At 42.8% G+C, this 15,288-nt stretch overlaps 1 protein-coding gene across 1 annotated transcript; it reads right to left on the reverse strand.

The window, feature by feature from the left end:
- Positions 1–764: 764 nt before the first annotated feature.
- flt3 (fms related receptor tyrosine kinase 3) lies at positions 765–11,175 on the reverse strand. The gene is made up of 23 exons (XM_036943833.1): positions 11,005–11,175; positions 10,474–10,568; positions 9,343–9,491; positions 8,604–8,728; positions 8,324–8,450; positions 8,043–8,185; positions 7,787–7,923; positions 7,516–7,654; positions 6,952–7,129; positions 6,643–6,740; positions 6,445–6,553; positions 4,763–4,992; positions 4,499–4,596; positions 4,287–4,419; positions 4,057–4,161; positions 3,808–3,918; positions 3,389–3,604; positions 3,130–3,248; positions 2,865–2,987; positions 2,632–2,743; positions 1,961–2,060; positions 1,739–1,844; positions 765–1,629 (listed from the first exon to the last, which is right to left on the reverse strand). Exons 1-23 carry the CDS (start codon positions 11,036–11,038, stop codon positions 1,411–1,413), a joined length of 3,006 nt encoding a protein of 1,001 aa, XP_036799728.1. The 5' UTR covers positions 11,039–11,175; the 3' UTR covers positions 765–1,410.
- Between the last annotated feature and the right edge of the window lie 4,113 nt (positions 11,176–15,288).

The raw sequence follows: 15,288 nt of genomic DNA on the forward strand, positions 1-15,288 counted from the left end.
TCCAATTGTTGTAGTAGCTACTATCTTGTCTCATCGCTACAACTCCCGTACGGGCTCGGGAGAGACGAAGGTTGAAAGTCATGCGTCCTCCGATACACAACCCAACCAGCCGCACTGCTTCTTAACACAGCGCGCATCCAACCCGGAAGCCAGCCGCACCAATGTGTCGGAGGATACACCGTGCACCTGGAAACCTTGGTTAGCGCGCACTGCGCCCGGCCCGCCACAGGAGTCGCTGGTGCCCGATGAGACAAGGACATCCCTACCGACCAAGCCCTCCCTAACCCGGACGACGCTAGGCCAATTGTGCGTCGCCCCACGGACCTCCCGGTCGCGGCCGGTTACGACAGAGCCTGGGCGCGAACCCAGGGACTCTGATGGCACAGCTGGCGCTGCAGTACAGCGCCCTTAACCAGCCATACATGGATTTAAAATGTTACTTTATGTGTTGGTTGTCTAAGATTCTTCAAACCCATCACTTTCTACTACATATGCTTAAATTATATCTTTACATTAATATATAGAATTTATAAAATGGATGCAGCAACTACATATTGCCCCTTTAAGTCTATCAAAAGTGTGTGAGTTTGAGCATGTGTCCATTAGGTCTATGGATGTATATTTTTATCAGCATTAATTAGATTGAGTAATAAAACCCCTACTTTTATTCCATAGGCTGGGATCCACACTATGCAGTTGTTGCAAGAGCACATTTTTCACTGGCTGTCCACTGGTTTCAAAAACAATGATTGATAGGCAGCTTAAACTTCTTGAATTCAACCATTATTGGGTTCAAATACACATTTAGATTTGTGAACAGCCATCCACAATAACCACAATCCGTAAAGCAGAAATTGCTAAATGAGAGAGCAGCAGTGTGACTCACATCAATACGCTATGTAGATATCAATAATAAGTGACATCCGTATCACCGTAGACTACACCACTGCTGTCATCCTGACCTCCAAGCGTTTATTCAAGTTGGATAATCTTTGGATGCCGACAGCAGTCATTCCATTGGAAGCCATAGCTTGGACTGTAGCCTACAAAAGCCTATTCCTGCTCTTTTCCCGCAATCCATCAAACACATTTTGTGTGTCATCATAGTTGTCTCTGACTTGTGGTCAGACTCGCTCAAGTGAAACAAACATAAACTTGCGCCTTTTTTCAATGCTGATTTGAATGTCATTGAGAAAACATCCTTTCTGAATTTAAAAGTAATCCTCGAAGTAATCATCTAGTTTTTCAAAACTATATGTAATCCAATAACAATATTTTTGCTGTTACGGATAGCAGTTTCTGTTTTTTTTGTAATCCCTTACATGTAATCCATTACTCCCCAACCCTGAGTATGTTGTATGGAATAGAATAATTAGAAGGATAGATTGGCCCCTGCACTCACTGATATGGTTACAGATGTGTATCATCATCAGCCTCCATGGCATCCATGTCAGAGGGTGTTGTTTTGGTTGTTGGGGCCTCTCCAGTGGAATGGGTCTTGCAGTGTTGGTTCTGTGACTGTGTCAAAAGAACCTCCTTTTCTTTGGCCAAGACAGAGAGGTCAGAATTCACTGGTGCATTCTGGTATAAGGAGTCATTGGAGCTCTTGTCCAGGATGTTACAGTAGAGCTAAGACAGAAAAGGGGCATAGTAAGACATGAGAATAAATCCTGATTCTAATGGAATGCTGTGTGCTAGCCAGTTGTAAAGTTTGATACGTGTGTTGTTTGAATCTCACCTTCTCCTCAATGTCGGCCAGTTGGTCGCCCATGAAGGCCACCAGCTTGGCAAAGTGAGGGCGGCCCCGAGGCTCCAGTGCCCAGCACTTGCACATCATCTTATACCTGTGGGAGAGAAGGAGGGAAAGGGGGATGAAACCTCCTTTACAGTTCATATATTTGATTGTAATTAAATGTGTATGATGTATAGATGTAGGTGCAGAGCGGTTGTGGATACTTACACAGATTCACTGGCATAGTACGGCTGCTCCATCTTAAAACCTCTCTCTATCATCACATAGAAGTTGTTGTCCACCTTTATCCCCGGGTAGGGGGTCAAACCTTAAAGGGAGAGGGGGAGGTAGAGGAAAATAGGGAGATAGAGGGAGAGAGAAAGGGGTAGGGAGAGAGGGGGAGAGAGAGGGAGAGAGAAAGGGGTAGGGAGAGAGAGGGAGATAGAGGGAGAGAGAAAGGGGTAGGGAGAGAGAGAGGGAGAGAGAGAGGGAGGAAGAGAGCAAATCACACATAATAAAGATGCAGGGAATACATCTTTAATAAGTGTGTTTTTTTATTTTTATTTAACCGTTATTTTACCAGGTAGGTTGACTGAGAACACATTCTCATTTACAGCAACGACCTGGGGAATAGTTACAGGGGAGAGGAGGGGGATGAATGAGCCAATTGTAAGCTGATGATGATTAGGTGGCTATGATGGTTTGAGGGCCAGATTGGGAATTGTACAGTGTACAGTATGTATGCTTTTTAAAGCCCCCCCCCCCCATCCTAAACATACCCCTGGCAGCCCCACCTCATCCCCAAACTCGGTCAACACACAATATAAAGGACAAAAACGAAATAAAATAATGACAATACATTTTTACAAAAGTAAGAGTAGGTATGTTTATGTGGCTACCCAGAGAGAAGACCTCCCACAGCAGGATACCATAGGCCCAGACATCGCTCTGCATGGTGTACATCCCCTGGAAGATACTCTCTGGAGCCATCCACTTCACTGGCAGACGCACCTGCGACACAAGACATCAGACACACACACTTACACCGCATGCCTAGAACAGAGCTGTTGTCACTGACAACAGAGCATCTGTAGAATACAGACAAACACTCCCTTCTGTGTATAGTACCTACATTTCCTCTCACTACGTAGTTGGAGTCGTTGTGGATGTCCCGGGCCAGTCCAAAGTCTCCGATCTTTACTAGTCCACCCTGAGACACCAACACGTTCCTGGCCGCAAGGTCCCGATGGATGCACTGGACACAGAAACACACACCCAGATAGAGAGAGTGTGTAGAGAGTAATGATGTAGGGAATAGGGAGTATTACATGTATGAGGGGACATGGTGAAGTGAATATGGTGCAGTGTGTAGTGTGCAGGGTTGTCAATCCACGTACGTGCTTAGAGGACAGGAAGTCCATGCCTTTGGCCACCTGGTAGGAAAAGCTGAGCAGGTCGTCATAGGTCAGTGCCTCCTCCTCCTCCTCTTCCTGCAACTTCTCATAGATCCCTGGACCTGTGGATCAGCATGGACCAGCTGGGGTCAACAGGATCTACTGGCAAACAGTGAATAGATCCTACCGACGTATTTAACTGTGCTGCTTCATACATTAGCGTGCCTATTTCTTCATGTGTCTGTGTCTACACAACACTGACCATCAGAGTTGTCCATGGGAGAGGAGGTGAGGCTGAGGAGGGCGATGCTCTCTTGCCCTCCAGTGGAGCTCCTCTTGGGCAGGTTGTGGTAAAGTCTGCTGAAGCGGTCCCTGGTGAAAGCCTCGGTCAGAGACTTGTGGTACAGCTCTCTGTTGTTCTTCAGGTAGTTCAGCAGGTCCCCATAATGGCAGTACTGGAAGATCAGGTACGTTGGCCCTGTCAAAGTCACACAGTCACAGAGTCAGATACACACATTCACAGAGTCACACACAGGCGCTTAGAGACAGTCCTAAATACACATGTACTCGTTTCAGTACAATATCTAAAGACATGTTCTTGGCAATTACATGTTGTAGTTATTCCTGCGTTATTTCTGCTAGATGCTGGTTTCTGAGCCTGTCTGTGATTGGCTGTCGTACCTGAGCCAGTGCACGCCCCCAGCAGGTTGACGATGTTAGCATGCCGTCCGATGTGAGTCAACATCTTCAGCTCTGACATCAGAGCCTCTTTCTCCACTGTCTCATGCTTCTCTGCATGGGCAAACATCAAGACTCAACAACGACCTGAGTGACTTCACTGGTGCAGGGTATGTTAAATAGTATGAAAAACAAAGTGTGTCTTCAGCAAACACCAGCAGTGTAAAACATCACACAGGTTAAACCCTATACCTTTCAGCATCTTGACAGCCACCTGCAGGGAGATCCCAGGATTGCAGATGCCGTGGGCTGTAGCCTGAAGCACCATGCCAAAGGCCCCGGAGCCCAGCTCCTTCCCTGGGGAGAAAGACCACAACAACACAGGGTTGGTGGGAATACTATTGGTGAGGCTGGAGACTAGAGATTCCCAAGTAGATGGGTCAGGCTAAGTCATTCCACTGGTACATCTCCCCCAGTCTTACCCAGCTCCAGGTTCTCTCTGGGGAACTCCCATTTCTGCTCGTACTGGAAGTCTTTGAAGTTGATGTAGATGTAGTCGTTGTCATTAGACCCCGTCATCTGAATCACCTGCAGCTGGCTCTGGTACTGGGGTTTCTACACACAACATATCAGGAGGGTGTGAGAATGTTTGAGTGTGGTGAGCAAGTCTGTCTGTGTGTCTGTGTGTGTGTACCTTTTTCCTGAGGAAGTAGAGCAGCGTCACGCTGACCAGCATCAAAGCCAGGAACAGAACCAGACTGGACACCTTCAGGAGTTGAGAGGAGTTGGAGGCTGATGGAACACACACATCAACAGATATAACCAATGTCTGACAACAGCCGTGATAACACTGTGACCAATTCTGTTCCACACTGGAGCTCTGATGACAACCATTATAAAAATACTCAAAGCTGTAGATGATTTTCTGATGACTTATTTTTCCTGACTGACCACTTACGTTGTTTGAAGGTACGCTGCTGCTGAAAGACCGTTCCTGCATTGAACAGTGGCTCGCTGCAGTGTGACTGTGAGTGGACAGAGTTTGCAATGCAGCACTTGACAAAGTGGTTCCCCACCTCGACCCTGTCCAGGGAGCTGACGACCTTCTTATGGCAGAACTGGTCTGAGTCACAGAGCTCTGGGGGAGGGGCAGGGATCTCCTTCCAGGCTGCAGACTCTGACTGACAGCTGTGGGGGGGGGGGGGGGGGGGGGGGGCAGGTTATCACACACAGAAAAACACGTAGGGTCGGTTTCCCAGACACAGATTAAGTCTATTCCTGGACTAAACAGCACGATCAATGGAGAATTTCCATTGAAAATGATCTTAGTTTGTGTCAGGGAAACCTCCCCATAAAGTTGCTTCAGGTGTTAACTAGGCATGGGCAATGGCATTGAAAATCGATATCAGCTGCATTTTTTAAAACCAATTTCGATATATCGTTTTTAATGAATAACATTGCACTGGCTTTGTGCAGTTCAGACAACTTTTTGCTGATTGCCAATTGGGCAATGGGAACCTTGTTGATGGCCTATCAGCAGGCATTTAAGTAGGCCTATGCTAAATTGCCAGTCTGTAAGAGTGTTGCAGCAAAATCCTGTATTTTTATTTTACATAATAGTGTAAGTTAACAAAAGGAAGTGTGGCCACCCAAAAGAAACCTGGCGAAGGGCTGTGGAGAAAGAGATGAAGGACAGTGGCCTATCATGGAAAACCATCCCCAAAAAGGCAGAAGACCAGCAGCAGTGGTGCCCTCTTGTGGAAGGAAGCCTTATGTTCCAAATAGGAATGAAGAGGACTAAGTAAGTAAGTAAGTAAATACCCAGCTAGCACATTTGGTTTCTTAGAAGTTGTGGGAAAGTAGGTTCCGAGAACGTTTTACTATGGTTCCCTGAAAGTTTTCCTGGAAGGTACGTTCTGAGAACGGAAATGAATAGGTGATTTGAAGATAATTAATTAACGTTCTGAGAACATGTTTCAATAAGACTTTTAATAACACTGCTAGCTTAGGTTTACTGTTCTGAACTTCAAGCAAAGATAGGACACATGGAAATGAATTTGCTTAGGAATATTATTTTTAAGAACGTTGTTTCTTAATGTTCTCTGAACGTTCTGAGAGCATTACTTTAAATAGAACCATGAAATTGACACCTAACAAAAATATGGTTCTCAGAACGAATCCTGGATTCCCAAAACTTTGTAGGAAGATTGTATGGAAAATAACCATAGGACAACCACACTCTCACCAAGCACTAAGAAACATATGGTTCTCAGAACATTATGTGCTATCTGGGTAGGCTAACAGGAACAATAACCAATATCAAGATTTTTTAAAATCTTTATTTAAGGTCAGTTAAGAACAAATTCTTCATTTTCAATGACGGCCTAGGAACAGTGGGTTAACTGCCTTGTTCAGGGGCAGAACGACAGATGTTGGACTAGTAAATGAAAGGTTGCAAGTTTGAATCCCGAGCTGTCAGCTCTAACCACTAGGCTACCCTGCCGCCGCATATGCCTTGCTCATATCGATATCAAATGATATAAATATCATATTGAATTGTTGATATTGGTGCACACCACTAGTGTTAAGATATATAGCTGAATCCTAACATGAGAAACTCTGGCCTAAATCTAGAGGTACCTGTCATTGGACAGAGAGCAGAACCTCCAGGTGAGGTTGAAGGGGAGGGGGCTGTTGGTCTTACAGGTGATGGAGTCTTCTTCCTGGAAGAGAGTGGGGGTGGGCGTACCTGAGAGACAGAGGAGGACAGGTGTCTTACTGAGGAGTCATGCACACAATCACAAGTCTTATCTGACTGGGCAGTTGGCTGTCACTCACTTGCCACACACAGAGAGAGGGTCTTTGTGAGGTTCAGCACCCCGGCCTCCAGATTTAACTGGTACTCTCCTGGCTCAGGGTTACATAGCTCCAGAGTCCTGGGGGGGGGGGGGGGGGGGGGGGGACCATATGGAACCTTATTGAACCAGACTTAACCTCATCAAATCTTGTAGATACAGTAGACCTTTAGTAAAGCTTTATAAAACTGCAACAGAAACATGGAACCAAATAGAACATGGATATGGCAGTATGTCCTGGATTAAATGAAGTCTCAGGAAGCCCACACAGAGGCCACCAGCCTTACTCTACCTGTTCTTCCACAGCCGTGTGGGTTCAGGGCACTGAGTCTGTACACCACCCGGGCCCAGCCAATGGCAGCGTAGGAGAGGGTATGAGGAGACCAGGGCCCGCAGACAGAACCCTGGCATCTCCTGGGCTGAGATGGTACTGCTCTCATTCAGCTGGTCGATGGAAATGAAGCCCTTCTCTGAGGACACACAACACCGGAAATCACATTGAAATCACTTGGAAATCACATGGAAATCACATGGAAATCACATGGAAATCACTTGGAAATCACATGGAAATCACTTGGAAATCACATGGAAATCACATGGAAATCACATGGAAATCACTTGGAAATCACATGGAAATCACTTGGAAATCACATGGAAATCACTTGGAAATCATCATATGGGGGGAAAACAGGTAGGGGTGGTGGTACGGAGAGAATCAGGTCAGATGACAAGAAAGTGTCTGACAGATGAGTAAAGACCAAGTACAGATAGACATTTTTAAAAAGTCAAGGGAATGTTTGACTGAAAAGAAAAGGTAAAAAGAGAAGGATTCAGTGCTGTTGCCTGTTGTACTGACCCAGGACCCGGATGTGGGTGGACTTCATCTTGTTCTTGTTGCTCCGGCAGATGTAGATGCCACTGTGGTTCACTCTCACCGACTCAAAGAACAGGTAGGTCATACCTATTCCTTTATAGGATAGTTGATATACGGACACCTGGAGGAAAAGACGGTATACTGCATTACCTCAAATACAGTGAACAAGTCTTGGAGAGGAAAGTGAAATGGTTCTGATCATATGCTTTCAACAATGTAAGTAAAAGGTTAATGAATGAGTGATAACGCTTACATGTTCCTGATTCTCTGTCAGCCACTGTGTAGTGCTGTTCTCTCTCTCTCTACAGCGGAGCAGCAGGGGCTGACCCGGGCTCAGAGTGATCTCTGGAGCTTCATTATCATCATCCACACTACGACTGCTGTCCAAGTCTGAGACACACACAGGAAGCCAACAGATCACACATCAGTCACTATTCAACTGACTGAGTGCCTTTAATTCCATTTTGTTTTTTGGGGCATTACGTTGACACTTTTACAACAATACTAACCATAGTCATAGAGCTGAGAACACTCTTCTCCTTTGGGGTTAATAGCACAGCACATAACTGTTGTCTTGTAGTATGGTTTACTTCCCTCTGTGTTGTTGGACCTCTCGGAGTCCTTAGATGTCTCGTTCCCATGACTACCTTGTCTGTGGGACAGGAGGGGAAATGAAAGTATGTAGTAGCCATCCTTGGAGAGGTCCTACATATGAAACTCAAGTCAAAACTCAAGTCAAAACCCTTGAAGACACTCTTTAAGATTCTATATTATGTTCACCAAAGTTTACCCAGTCTTGTCAAGGTTATTGAACCATTTGATTTCTGGCTTGGGATTTCCCTCTGAAGAACACTGGAAGTTTGGTAAAAAGCCTCTTCTCCCAGGGATGTATTTCAGATGTGGCTTTGACGGACGTCCTGAAGGTAACCAATGGGAGAATGAACTACAGCTAGCAATTTCAATGTTGTTCAGAATCATGATGATGGTATTGACGTTATATGACTTTAATGTGGTGCAGATCAGAATCTGATATCACATTAGTGGTTTAGAAAAGAAGGTCTGTCACTCACTCAGAGGAGGTCCAACCAGTAGAGAGAGCGTCAGGGAGGAGATGATGCCACAATTCACACAGCCGAAGGAGTACTCTCCAGAATCACTCACAGACGTCTGTGGTATGGCCATAGAATAGCCCCCTCTGTTGGCAGGACAAAGAATTACAGATGAATTCAGCAAGGATGCAAAAGTACACAGAAGCCCGCAATAATGATACAATGGCCTTGAGGCGCCAGGTAACACAACAAAGACAAACACACCCACACCAAGGTGCTGTAAAAACTAAAAACGAATTATTGTCTCGTTGTCTCAGCGAAGGCTAGAAATAGCTCATAAGAACCTCGATGGTGCTGCTGCAAGTTTTATATATATGTTTTTTGTGTGTTTAAAAAAAAACTTGTGAATACATGTAGGTATGTAGGATATGTGTGTGTGTGTATGGGTGTGAATGTATGTATATGTGTATGTATGTGTATGTGTGTGTATATATGGATGTGTGTATGTACAGTATAATATATATATATATATACACACAGTACATACACAAAAAAAAAACGTTGATTATTTTTCATAATCTTTTATTTTAATTGTATTTTTTTTTAAATGTATTATTATTATATACTTTAACTTCTTTTTTTCTTCTTTTTTTTAAGCCTGTCACATCTGTGAATGTGGAATGTGTTTTGTTGGTTGATTGAAAAACAAGAAAACTTAATAAAACTTTAAATTGAAAAAAAAAAACACACCCATGCCTACCTTATTGGGTCAGGTCCACGGCTCCAGCTGCAGACAGGATCTCCTGGGAGGCTCTGCATGATGATATGGAGGCTCTGTCCAGCAGGGACCTCTAGTCTGGTAGGACCAGAACCATTCAGATGGGCTTCAGACAGAGTACACCACACCCCCTGGAACAACATGTCACCATGTCAGGGAGAGAGAGTAAGTGAGGATGATCAGCTGTAAAACGAGATGGCTTTTGAAGTGAATATAGATCCGTTTTCAGAATACTCATAAAGCTGTTTGAACACAAATGTCAGACATTCATCAAACTTTGTTTTACATTTGGAAAGTACGAGAAGCCTGGCGAGAATGTAAATTGTACATTTCTTGACATTCTATTAAAATAGCAGTTCTGCTTTTGTTCTCTGAGTCAAGGTCACATTTAGAGGACTGCATCTATAAGCATGTGTTTTGACACCTTTTTAGACAGTGTATGACAGGAACACATAGGTTAGTAGGTGTGGTACACAGGAGGATGTTTGGCAGCTTAATTGGGGAGAACGGGCTTGTGGTAATGATTGGAGCGAATGGTATCAAATTCATTAAACACATGGTTTCCAGGTTCCATTCCATTGTCTCTGTTCCAGCCATTATTATGAGCTGTTCTCCCCTCAGCAGCCTCCTGTGCTGTGGTGCTATGTCACCACCACTAACTGTGAGTTTCCGCCCTCTTCTTTTATGCATTGTTATTCCATTTACCTTGTTGAAGTCAGAGCAGAAATACATCTGCTCTCAGAGTTATGTTAGGGCTGCAGAATTTCACTTGTATTATCCTTCAAAATATATGACCAGAGCAATCCTGTATCCTTCTGCAATGCAATGTGAAGTGACATTCGGCCACACAGCCCACCATTAGAAAAATCTCAACGATAAATGCACATGAGCTGACAAACCGGATGTATTGTTTGTGAGGATAATCTCAAAATGGGACTCAGCCACAGACCACCAAACTTTCACTCTAATAAGTAATGAAACAGGAACCGAAGCGGGGGACAGGCCACAGGTCTTTTCAAAATCCGATTGATCATTTAGGTTTACAGTAAGTGACCGGTCAGGTTGATCAATTAATCCCACGAATGCACAAATACGGTCAGTTTAGGCACCTACAGTCAGGCTGGTGGTGATACATTGCGCTCGAGGTGCGTCTCGCTGAGGCTGCAACTCGTCTCCGTCACAAAGAGCGCACAGCAACAAGAGCGCAGCTGCAGAAACAGAGAACCAGATCAACGGAAACCAAATTACTTTATAATATCTAATCAAGGCGTATTTTCATCAATTTGTTGCAATGTTTTTCTTTCAGGTGAATACAAAAAAATAAATACATTATACACAGCAGATGGATGATGTTGAGGAATTTGCGACGATGGGAATGTATAAAATGCAGCTTATAGTTTTGTGCAACATTTACATTTTAACAAATAATTAGCTAGAATTAATGTTTTTATTTTGTTTTCAAATGTATTTGGGGAAAAGTTGGACATGTATTGTTACTTTAGGGTTATAGAATAAAACAGTCGTCGAACAAACGTATGAATAAGACAACCATGACGCTAAATTTCAATGTGAATAGAGATAATACTATTCCATTGATTATTTGTGCTATAAAACACATTGTTGATGATGATTTTAATAACTCACCGATCTCAACTCTCCTCTTTCCCTTCATTGGCATTGGTCTTCAACGTATGTAGCTTTGTCTCACAATGAGACCGTATCGAGAGCGAAGCCCCAAGAAGTTCTCTTTTAATCGTGACGTTTCATCTGATGTGCAGTTCTTTTTCAGATAGACTGCTCTGTGGCTCTGGGTTCATGACGTTATCACAGTTCATTTTAATGATTGGCCACACAAATGAGGATGGTTGGCTATTAAAACCTGGTCATGAACTAGTCTATAGTTTATAGGCCTTAATGCGATTACAACCTACCAATTTTATGGAAATCTTTCTAATAACCTAACAGGCTACAATTACATTAAATAGTAACTTTCTTGACAAAAAAACGTTTAATCGAAAACCAGATGTTTTTAGGCTTAGTTATTGGGAAACATGTCAATAAGGCCTTCATTTTGACAATTCGTTGCAACAGCGATATTTTGGTATTTTAGTAATACATCTGGCTCCTTTTGCCCCTAACGGTTCGACTCTAACATTGGAAACGTAATGTAGAATACCTCTGCATCATCTCAACTAAGCCTAAAACATCTGGTTTTCGATTAAACATTTTGTTCTATCGTTCAGCCTATAGTAGCAGCCAATATGTGAACCGTTCAACGTAGGCCAACACTACGCTTGACACTAAAAACCTGTTTATCCACTTGTCATTCAGACAAGGAGGTGACTGTATATAATGTTGTGTTGTTTGATCCACTTCACAAAATAAAATGCATAATTATTCCCATACCATTATTACAGAGAATCTGACAAACTATACTACCCTCTGCTTTTGGCTACTTAGCTTATTCAAGCCTGTCTGAAAAAACAACACCCCTTTCAGAATAAAAAATGAAAAAGCTCTTTAACTGACTCGCTCTTCAAAGATGTCTAGATGTCATGTACACACATTTTGTGCTCTTGGAGGAAGCAGTCACCCCATTGCTGACTACAAATGATCTATAACTGGGCTAATAACTCACTAACTAGCAAAGGATATGAACATATATGTACATATGTGCACATGCTCACTACATGTAGTTCTTACTTTGATCTCAAAACAAGCTCATCTACTCAAGACCGATCACCCTGTAAAAACAGTTCAGTTCAAAGTGAATGGCACAGATACATATGCGGAATATTCTATTTGCGTATAGGCCTACTGCAGCTTATGGTTATGGGGCACCCAGTCTGTGTAGAGAATGCGCAGTGGCGGTTCTAGACCATTTCAACTGGGGGGGCCAAGCGTGGGCCAGATGTACTGTTAGAGGGGCCAGTTACATTAGACGTTATTGTTGTCATATCGTTTTCTTCACTGCATTGCAGGCATTAGCAGGCAAAATACCATGTTCATAATCATCATCGTTGCCACTGTCTAATAACGGATGTAAAAAAAGAACAATAGCAAAAATGTGTTATGTAAAAATTATTTCATACTCCACATTTAGGGGGGCCACAAGGGGGTCCAAAGTTGTTGTCACAGGGACACTGGACCCCCTGCCCCCCGCCGCCAGGACCGCTAGTGCCTGAGTGTGCCTGTCAATGAAATAGAATCCTACTCAGGTGCATTCTGCTTAACAAAATCTCTCAGCTTTGCACATTCTTGGCATTCTCTCAACCAGCTTCACCTGGAATACTTTTCCAACAGTCTTGAAGGAGTTCCCACATATGTTGAACATTTTTTGGCTGTTTTTCCCTCACTCTGCGGTCCATTTCATCCCAAACCATGTCAATTGGGTTGAGGTCAGGTGATTGTGGAAGCCAGGTCATTTGATGCAGCACTCCATCACTCTCCTTCTTGGTCAAATAGCCCTTACACAGCCTGGAAATGTGGTGGGTCATTGTCCTGTTGAAAATCAAATGATAGATCCACTCAGCGCATACCAGATGGGATGGCGTATCGCTGCAGATTGCGGTGGTAGCCATGCTGGTTAAGTGTGCCTTATATTCTAAATAAATTACTGACAGTGTCACCAGCAAAGCACCCCCACACCATCACACCCCCTCCTCCATGCTTCACGGTGGGAACACACATGCAGAGATCATCCCTTCACCTACTCTGTGTCTCAAAGACACGGCAGTTGGGTACTAAAAATCTCACATTTGGAGTCATCAGACCAAAGGACAGATTTCCAACGGTCTGATGTCCATTGCTCCTATTTCTTGGCCCAAGAAAGTCTCTTCTTCTAATTGGTGTCCTTTAGTAGTGGTTTATTTGCAGCAATTCGACCATGAAGGCTTGATTCACACAGTCTCCTCTGAACAGTTGATGTTGAGATGTGTCTGTTACTTGAACTCTGTGAAGCATTTATTTGGGCTGCAATTTCTGAGGCTGGTAATTAATGAACTTATCCTCTGCGGCAGAGGTAACTCTGAGTCTTCCTTTCCTGTGGCGGTCCTCATGAGAGCCAGTTTCATCATAGTGCTTGATGGTTTTTGAGACTGCACTTGAAGAAACTTTCTTGAAATGTTCCGCATTGACTGACCTTCATGTCTTAAAGTAATGATGGACTGTCATTTCTCTTTTCTTATTTGAGCTGTACTTGCCATAATATGGACTTGGTCTTTTACCAAATAGTGCTATCGTCTGTAAACTAACCCTACCTTGTCACAACACAATTGACTGGCTAAAATACATTATGAAGGAAAGAAATTCCACAAATTAACTTTTAACAAGGCACATCTGTTAATTGAAATGCATTCCAGGTGAGACCTCATGAAGCTGGTTGAGAGAATGCCAAGAGTGTGCAAAGCTGTAATCAAGGCAACAATTGGCTACTTTGAAGAATATTAAATATATTTGATTTAACACTTTTTTTGATTCCATATGTGCTATTTCATAGTTTTGATGTCTTCTCCATTATTCTACAATGTAGAAAATATTAGAAATAAAGAAAAACCCTTGAATGTTTATGTGTGTCCAAACTTTTGACTGGTATATATATATATATATATATATTTACCTTTATTTAACATGTTCATCCTGTTCCCATACTTCTAATTCTGAAAAGTGACAGCATACCTGTGAGACGTTCGCCCTGGGTGGCAGTAGTTGTAGGGTTTTATACAGTACTGAAGACGAATCTGTCAGTTAATTTGGCCATTGGAAAAAGAGCTACTGGGTAAATACTGCAAAAGGGTTGGATTGAATTGAGCCTCTAAACTTCATTTTCAAGGTGATGATTGCACTTTTCTTCCCAGCACACAACCTGGTCTCAGAGCATTTCACATTATTCTTTATGTAAATCTGAGACACTCCATTTAGTATGATATGTTGCGTTTTTGTATGGTAGGCTATGTATTAATTTGTCGATGTCCCATCATCCATTTCGTATGATATGTTATGAATTAAAATTCGTATGATAAGTTACGAATTTGCAAAACACATTTGTAAAAAATGTGGAAAGTGTGTGATATGTTATGAATTCCAATTAGTTGTGGTTAATATTAGCTAGCTGGCTAACGTTAGCTAGGCTAGGGGGTTAGGGTTAAGGTTACGGTTAAGAGTTGAGTTAAAGGGTTTTAAGGTTAGGGGAAGGGTTAGCTAACATGCCAAGTAGTTGAAAAGTTTCTAATTAGCTAAAATTCTACAGTTGTCCATGGTGAGATTCTTCTGTTTTATGTAACCATGCCAAACATAACGTATCATATTACTTGAGTGTCCCAGATTCACGCTTACTATGCTACCTCTGATAATAACATTATTATTGTAGGCGGACAGTGCTTGACTTGGGCAAGTAAATACCTTCTCTATCAAGTTATTATACTGAAAAAAATATGAATGCAACATGCAACAATTCCAAACGATTTTACTGAGTTACAGTTAATATAAGGAAATCAGTCAATTGGAATAAATAAATGTTGCCTTAATCTATGTATTTCACGACATCTAATCAACCAGACTATTTGCATTGCCCCCCTACACTGCTGCTACTCTGTTATCATCTATGCATAGTCACTTTAATAACTCTACCTACATGTACATATTACCTCAACACAAGTTCCCCCGCACATTGACTCTGTACCGCCTGAATATAGCCCCGCTATTGTTATTGTACTGCTGCTCTTGAATTATTTGTTATTCTTCTCTTTTATTTTCTGTGGGGTATTTTCTTAAAACTGCATTGTTGGTTAAGGGCTTGTAAGTAAGCATTTCACTGTAAGAACTACACCTGTTGTATTCGGCACATGTGACAAATAACATTTGATTTGACAGCGGCACAGCCTTGAGTAGACCTGTGAGGGCATAGGCCCACCCATTTGGGAGTCAGGT

The sequence above is a fragment of the Oncorhynchus mykiss genome, chromosome 15, assembly GCF_013265735.2.
Source record: "Oncorhynchus mykiss isolate Arlee chromosome 15, USDA_OmykA_1.1, whole genome shotgun sequence".
NCBI lineage: Eukaryota > Metazoa > Chordata > Actinopteri > Salmoniformes > Salmonidae > Oncorhynchus > Oncorhynchus mykiss.